At 33.0% G+C, this 7,428-nt stretch overlaps 1 protein-coding gene across 1 annotated transcript; it reads left to right on the top strand.

The window, feature by feature from the left end:
- The first annotated feature begins 347 nt into the window (after nucleotides 1–347).
- Smp_092990 (hypothetical protein) lies at nucleotides 348–6,615 on the top strand. The gene is made up of 5 exons (XM_018794544.1): nucleotides 348–408; nucleotides 2,202–2,274; nucleotides 4,072–4,142; nucleotides 5,732–5,819; nucleotides 6,389–6,615. The coding sequence occupies exons 1-5, from the start codon at nucleotides 385–387 to the stop codon at nucleotides 6,448–6,450; spliced, it is 318 nt and encodes a 105-aa protein (XP_018648946.1). The 5' UTR covers nucleotides 348–384; the 3' UTR covers nucleotides 6,451–6,615.
- The last annotated feature ends 813 nt before the right edge of the window (nucleotides 6,616–7,428 follow it).

Genomic DNA, 7,428 nt, shown 5'->3' with positions numbered 1-7,428 from the left:
TTTTTCCATATGGTTTCCTCCAATTTTAAACTTTTTCATCACCAAAACCAATTTTTCGCATGACACTGACCCAGTTTGAATTTATGTCTTCGGCTTAGATCTTAAGTTTGATTGTATGGAAACTGTTGACATTGCCTGACCTGACAAGTCAAAGTCAATAAAATAGTTCGAGTCCAATGCTCTCAAAATAATTGTGCAGTTATTTTCATGCTACTAATCTACACCGTGAACTAGTGGTCACCTACTGGAATTCCTCTCTTATTTCTTTACTGTGAAGTAATAAAATCATCATTCATTAATTATCATAATTATCTAGTTCGAATTGATTAGTTTTTTGCTAATATAACTGTACTGTTTACATTTTTTCTAGATGTCATCTTATATATGATTGTAATGCAACGTGCACGAGTAAGTTTTGAATTTTTGTGATAAGTGAATAAATAATAATTGTTGGGTAATATATTATAAACGTTAGTGCCCTGATTATGTCAGATTTACATATTTCACTGATTTATGAATTATCCGTTATCAAAATAAATATACCAGATTGTTTAGTCACTTAGTTTACTGACTACATTAATAACATAACTGGTATGATTTAGTTACTTATAAATAGTGTATGTGATTGTCGCTTTTCCCAACGGTTGACTGATAAAGCTTTCATGTTTTTTGATATTATAGACCGATTTGTTACAGCGAATTCTACTCTCCGCTACTATTTGCTTTTTTTGTTTAGTTTACATAATCAAAATTATATTACTTAGCTCCGAAAAGTGTCTCTTATCTCTTCAACTGACAAGGTCTATTTACACATATATGATGAAAACAGATAACCTTATGTTTATCGCACATGCTTGTTTTGTATAATCTATCAGCCACTATTTTTGTAATATATTAAATGACTGTTTAGTTTTTGGTCAAATACTCAATTTAACCAAACTGAATCTGTATATTTGCAAAAGTGTTAGTGTTGTTTAACTTCACTGAAGTTAACATATACATGTACATTCAGTCTTGTTTAAATATGTATCTTAGATAACATTATAAATAATAGGTTAACTAGATTTTAAGAATTAGTATTAAGACAACTTTTTTAAAAACAGGTTTCTTGTATCTCAGCTTGTTATAACAAGTACTAGATGTTATTTAGGTTCATCTTGTAATACTAACTGTTTTACTTATTTATTTATTTAAACACATAAATATTGGTACAAAAAAGCACCAGATAAATATGCGACTCACAAATCTCATTTGATTTGTGTGAGGGCTGTGATACTGCCCAGGTGCCCAGACTGAAGCAGGTGGTTTTCTCAGGGGGCTACACCCCGAGCCTTTGACCTAAAGGTCTGATCCACAAGGCAGTGGAGCATCGTGATGAGATGCAGTCCCATGGTAGACGGTGACCAACAATAGGTTCATACGCCATTCGTTCCATCAGGATCCTGGAGCCCATATTCACCATTGGTTTGGAATGAGGGTTTCTCAACTCTCCTAGGTGGACCCTCCATGTCCACCGACCCAGTTAAAGCGCCGGACATTCACTTTTTGTCCTCTCAATTTCGTAAACAACACCCCTGCCACGAGAAGGTAGTGAGTAGGACTTCCCTGACAGAAGCTATATATTCGCGTGGCCATGTGAGAGCATTTCGAGAGGGAGAGCGGACTCTTCCCACTCTCGGCCGTACCAGGGCATTTAGGGGCAAACCGCTGAGCCCGACGTGATCCGAACACGCAGCCTCCTGATCTGGAGTCAGACGCGCTACCGTTGCGCCACGAGTTGTTTGGCGTGCTTCAAACTTCATTTACAACTGCAACCTATTAGTTTTTATTTCAAATAATCTGATTTTACACTGGAATGTGCTAATAAACCTTTCTTAGTTAACTAATAATCTTGACTGAAAAATAAATGGTTCTCTTTGATCGTTATGACTCTTTCTTCTGTGTGTTAAATAACTTCCAGATAACAGCAGAAATTTCAATGTGATAGTTTATCATCTTTTATAGAAGTAATTATCTAGAGTATGGTTTACTTTTAGTGTAGGATAGTTAGTAACAAGTTTCAAGTATTTTTTTTTCATAGCCTTTTCTGTTTATTTTTGTTGGTCAGTGCATAAAAGACATATATTTGATTATTCCATTAATTTATCCTTTTATTTTTGGTATTTACAGAATGCTAAACTAATTTTCTTTTTATGATTTAGGCCTTGAATATATTTAAAAAACTTCACCGTACATGTGAAAATGTATTTAAAGATGATATCGAAACATTACAAAGTAAATTCCAATATTTATATGGTTGGTTTGTGAGTTTATTCACGTATATATATAAGTTTAGACTAGTTTACAACTATCATGTTGAGTTAATATTTTAGGTTAAAGTATCAGGGAAAACACATAGCTTTTTATTCCAAATTTTTACTTTCTTTATGTCAATGTTTATCAAAAAGTCAGCGGAAGTTAATGTTCCGTATATTCTGATTACCTCTGAAAATCTGATATCCAACTGTTTATGGACGATTTTGTTTTACTAATTTCACTGTCATTTAAACTATTGTTGGAAAGAAGGGGTTTTTGTGGAGATTTAATATATTCATAGTTGAAAGCGTGAGTCAATTGAAGCTAGTCCCACAATATTGTTGGAAAGAAAAAGAACTTTTGAACACCGTTATCATACAAATTTATTTGACTAAGGATATATATTGATAATGAATAAATGGATGGATAGGTTAGTTGAATTTCCTACAAACCTATGAATTGATGACTAAGTAGAAATTCTTTTTATCAATCTTTTCAAATGAAATAGGGCACAGCTCCCTTTATTTTCTATCGCCATTTAAATCTTTATTCAATTATTATTTACAGCTTTCCATTATTCGATTATATTTGTTCCTTTTCTGAACTATATTCCTCATGTTTATGTTTTCATTAATTTCGGAAAAATTTCCCATCCTATGTTTCTCATCTTGTTTATTTCTCCTCTTATTGTTCTGAAGTTAAATATGACAACGTAGACTGACGCACACTCTCCAAGTTGTGCATTAACATAAACTGACTGACTGGTTGATTGAAAAGCTGCTGAAAGACCATAATAAAAGTAAAATATATACTTTCCACAGTTGTGAACTTAAAGTGTAAAATTCTGTGATGGTTTACACACTCTGAATCTAATACTTCAAGTATCTTAGTGACAAGTTGAATTTTATCTTTTGAACACCACAACGTGTTTTCCTTCTCTGTGAGACTTTAATCTGTGGAAGACCTTTGAGTGATACTTAAGTAGCCTTGAGGAACTCCAACCATTCACTAGGGTCAAAGTAGGTTTATGAATTAATGCAAGAAATTAATGTTAGGAGTTAAGTTTGGAACGAGAGTTGGGGTTTTCATTGCAAACTGACATCCTCTACAGTGCTAGTATCGTGTTTAGGCAATCGTATGAATGAGTTTTGCAGGAAATTTCAAGAGGCATTTTCGTCGATCTAATTTGTTTATCCATGAATTATAGTGCCGCCGATTTTGGGTGGTGACATGGTTCGGAGTTGGTCACAGTAGCGTAAATGCTTTTGCTACCTGTATTCTGCCACATCTCAAGCTTCTTAATTACCTTAAGTATTTGTTTTTTATGACATTAATCTATATTTTCGTTCTGAATTATTTCTTATCTGTCCAATATTTTTTACTATAATTTATGCTGTTAATATATCTGCTACTATGCGTTCTCTATGCTATTGTGTTGTGGCAGCTCGAACCGATTTACATATTTGCCGGGATCTATGTTAGGTATGATATATGATGTTTATTGTAAATCATGTATGATTACAAATATTGAAGGTGACATCATTGACTTCTCTGGAGTAGTTAGTATATAATGCCATACTGAGAAACTAGTTGAAAATAAAGTTCTTCAGTCTTTTTGTCTTTTATTCTAAATATCTAAGTAGGAACTTTTGATATGAATAATCTAGTTTATTATTAATCATTCATATGTATTTTATATGTCAGGTATAAATTTTGTCTTGCTTATTTATAAAAACATTTGTGCCTATGTGTGTGCTTATGGATGTTTTTGTCTAGACGCCAGAGAAAAGATTAATTCGGAGTTTCGAGCTAATCGAAATGAAACTGATGCAGAAAAAATAAACGAAGTGAGTCATTTGGTATCAATTATGGATCACATTCATGGTGATTATTTTTTCGGTTATTTTTATTTCTAATGGTTTAAAGTGACATGATCTTATTGCTTTCAGTCTAAGTGTTAACTGAATGACAATCGGCATGTTAAGTGATTTTTTTCCATTTTTTAAAAATCTATATTTTAATCACTGAACACTTGCTTTTTATCTTCAACATAACTGAAACTATTTATTTACATTGTTCAATCAATGAACAGTGACCAATGTCATAATTGCCTAGTTTTCTATCGATCAAGATGCGATGTAGTCACTAGTCTAAGTGACCCGAAATCGCCAGTACTATGTTGGAGGTAGTCAACAGAAAACCCTGCAACTTGATCTTTGGTATTCGATCAACATTAAGATTTAGAAAAAAATAACGTTGACTACTACTCAGTGACCAGTCGATGTAAATATTTCAGTCCTACAAGAGATAAGACTATGGGACTGGATGATACGGGTTTTAACCCACCAGGGAGCATCAGTTGTCTCAAGATTGCAGGTACGCTATGCTAACGACTGCCAGCTATCGAGAGACGAATATTCAGGGCATCTTGTTGACTACCTTCAACTTACGTACATTAAGATGTATATTATGTTGAGCCGTAATTTGGTGGTCAAGATACATAAATCTGCACCATTAAGTTAAAGGTCAAAACTTACTTTAATACAACTAGGTAGTATAAATAACCCTTATGGACGAAAAATGCAGCTCAAAACAGTAAAAAACTTGAAGTTGGCTGCTTAATTTCATTTGTTATGATAAACATTATGAAACTGTAAAATTTAATCCTTTTCAGTATACAGCCACACTGCCAGGGAAGTCCTACTCACTGCCTTTTCCCCGGCAGGGTTGTTGTCTACGCAATTGAGAGGATAAAAGGCGAATGTTCAGCTCTTTAATTGGATTGGTGGATATGGAGGACTCACTTAGGGGATTGGAAAACCCTGATTCCAAACCAATGGTACACATGGGCTCCAGGATCCTGAGGGGAAAATGGCGTATAAACCTATTGTTGGTTACCGGCCACCATGGGACTAGATCTCCTTACGTCGCTTCACTTCCTTATGGGTTAGGTCTTTAGGTCAAAGGCTCGAGATGTGCCCCCTAAGAAAACCACCTGCCTCGGTTTGGACGCCCAGATAGTATTCTGGCCCTCACAATAATCGAATGATTTATGTGGCACATATATATTTGGTGTCTCCTTGTGCCAATATTTGTGTTCAAAGACATAATTATTTATAAGTCCTTTGATCAAACTGCAATTCATTATTTCTTACTTCCTAATGTAGTTGATTATTTCTACGTTTATTTCGTTATAATAAACAGTCTTCGTATTATGTAGTTGAAGATAACTGACAGGAAGTTCCGTAAGAGTTGTCACCCTTCAGTATTTACGAAGGAACTGAGGTTTTATGGTTGGATCTGAACCACCGTTATTCAATAACAAATTTAGAGATATTTTCGCCTTGGTTATTCTGTACATAATTGGTCTCTTAGACTAATATTTTTACACTGTACATATATACATTTTTGTTGTTTTATCCTACATTTTGTATAGTTATTGGTAAAAGCAGAAGATTGTGAAATACTAATCAGAACAACAGTTATTCAAATGGAACTCATCGATGCTGAGAAAAATGTGTATAGTAAGTGGTGTCATAATAATATCTTCATATGATGGTATCATTCAGATAGTCAAAAGTGATCTGTGCCCTCAAATGCCTTGGTATGGCCGATAGTGAGGAGAGTCCGCTCTTCCTTCCGAAATGCTCTTACATGTTCATGCGTACACAGCCACTGTCAGGGAATTCCAACTTACTGACTTCTGGTGGAGGGGGGGTGCTGTTTACTAAACTTTTGTTAGTTCTTAGAATGAAACAATAATCCTTGATGAAATGGTATTGAACTACGACTGAATAGTTATAGTCAAGTACAAAGAATATCTATCCATTTGTTCCCTGATTCTAAATGTTTTTTTAGCTGAAATCAGCCTTTCATGAAAATGATGTTATACGAATCATTTCAGTTGGACTTTAATATTTATGTCATTTTCACTAATGGTTTTCTTTCTGACCTTCATGAAATGAAATGTAACCTTAATGTAAAACTAAGATTTTGATACAACAACTAATTTGTACATGAACTTTTTTGTGGTTTATTTTTGAATTAACTTTCCATTTTTCCTTATAAACAAAATTTTTTTTCTTTTCTACAGGAATGAATCTACGTGACGATTTAGCATATCAAGATAATGAACATTGTATCAAAGATAAATAATAAAAAAGAAAAACATGAAAGAAAAGTGTAGCAACTCAATGCCAGTAAAACCAAAGCGGTTTATTAGAATTTTGTTTTATCCATATATTTTCAAAGAAAAGTTTGAACCATTTTAATAATCTATTTATTATTGGATCTATTAAGTAAAATAAAGTGGATTTATTAAAGAAATTATTGATTGAAAGCTTTATATCTTCTCTTATTCTAATATATTAATTCATGTTTTGTATTATATCTAGTTCATTAGTATTTATTCTTATGTAACAAGGTAGTTGAAACAGTTTGATAGATAAATAATTGAGTGCAGTTGTTATTAAACACATTTATTCAGTGTAAGTAACAGCGTTGAACATGGCTTATCCATCTTTGGATAATATTAATTAGCTTTACTCAAACAGTTTGGTCTGAAGCTAAGTCGATAAACGTGTATTAGGTAAATGGGTTATATTCATACAAAGTAGTGATGTTCCCTAAAGTTGTTATATCGCATTGTTACAAAACAGAACGGTCTAATAAGATTGTTCACTAATTTGTTTTCGGTTTTATGATGCTTTTCAATCTAAATGAACTACGCATTTTGATGTTACTGCATCTATGGGTGCCTGTGACTTTGAATAGACTCCAAACGTTACAATTAGATATTGAGTGATTTGCAGTTTCCGACTTGATTTGTTTTTAGAATGATGGTTCTTCAAAATGTTTCTGATATCTGTTGTTCATTACTCAAATATATTAATCATGTTTCGAATGGTTTTACTGTTTCTAATACTTTAATTATTCTGAACATCAAACAAATAACTACCCTGGCTTTCTTTAGACGAAGATCATTGTTATTGACCAAACTACCACTAAGTAATACAATAAATATTTTCTCAAATATTCCCCACTGATCATCATAGAATATAATCTTTTATCATATATATTTTATATTATCTGTTAAAAACCATGGTACAAAACACACACTGTTCACCATCGTCT

This window comes from Schistosoma mansoni, chromosome 1 (assembly GCF_000237925.1).
Source record: "Schistosoma mansoni strain Puerto Rico chromosome 1, complete genome".
NCBI classification, from domain to species: domain Eukaryota; kingdom Metazoa; phylum Platyhelminthes; class Trematoda; order Strigeidida; family Schistosomatidae; genus Schistosoma; species Schistosoma mansoni.
The sequence above is the reverse complement of the archived record's forward strand: the minus strand, read 5'-3'. Positions and strand labels throughout refer to the sequence as shown.

Coding starts and splice junctions, on each gene's coding strand:
- Smp_092990 (XM_018794544.1), top strand. CDS start 385: ATGATTGTAATGCAACGTGCACGA. Junction 2,275..4,071: donor TGATATCGAAACATTACAAA/GTAAATTCCAAT, acceptor GTTTTTGTCTAG/ACGCCAGAGAAAAGATTAAT. Junction 4,143..5,731: donor ATGCAGAAAAAATAAACGAA/GTGAGTCATTTG, acceptor CATTTTGTATAG/TTATTGGTAAAAGCAGAAGA.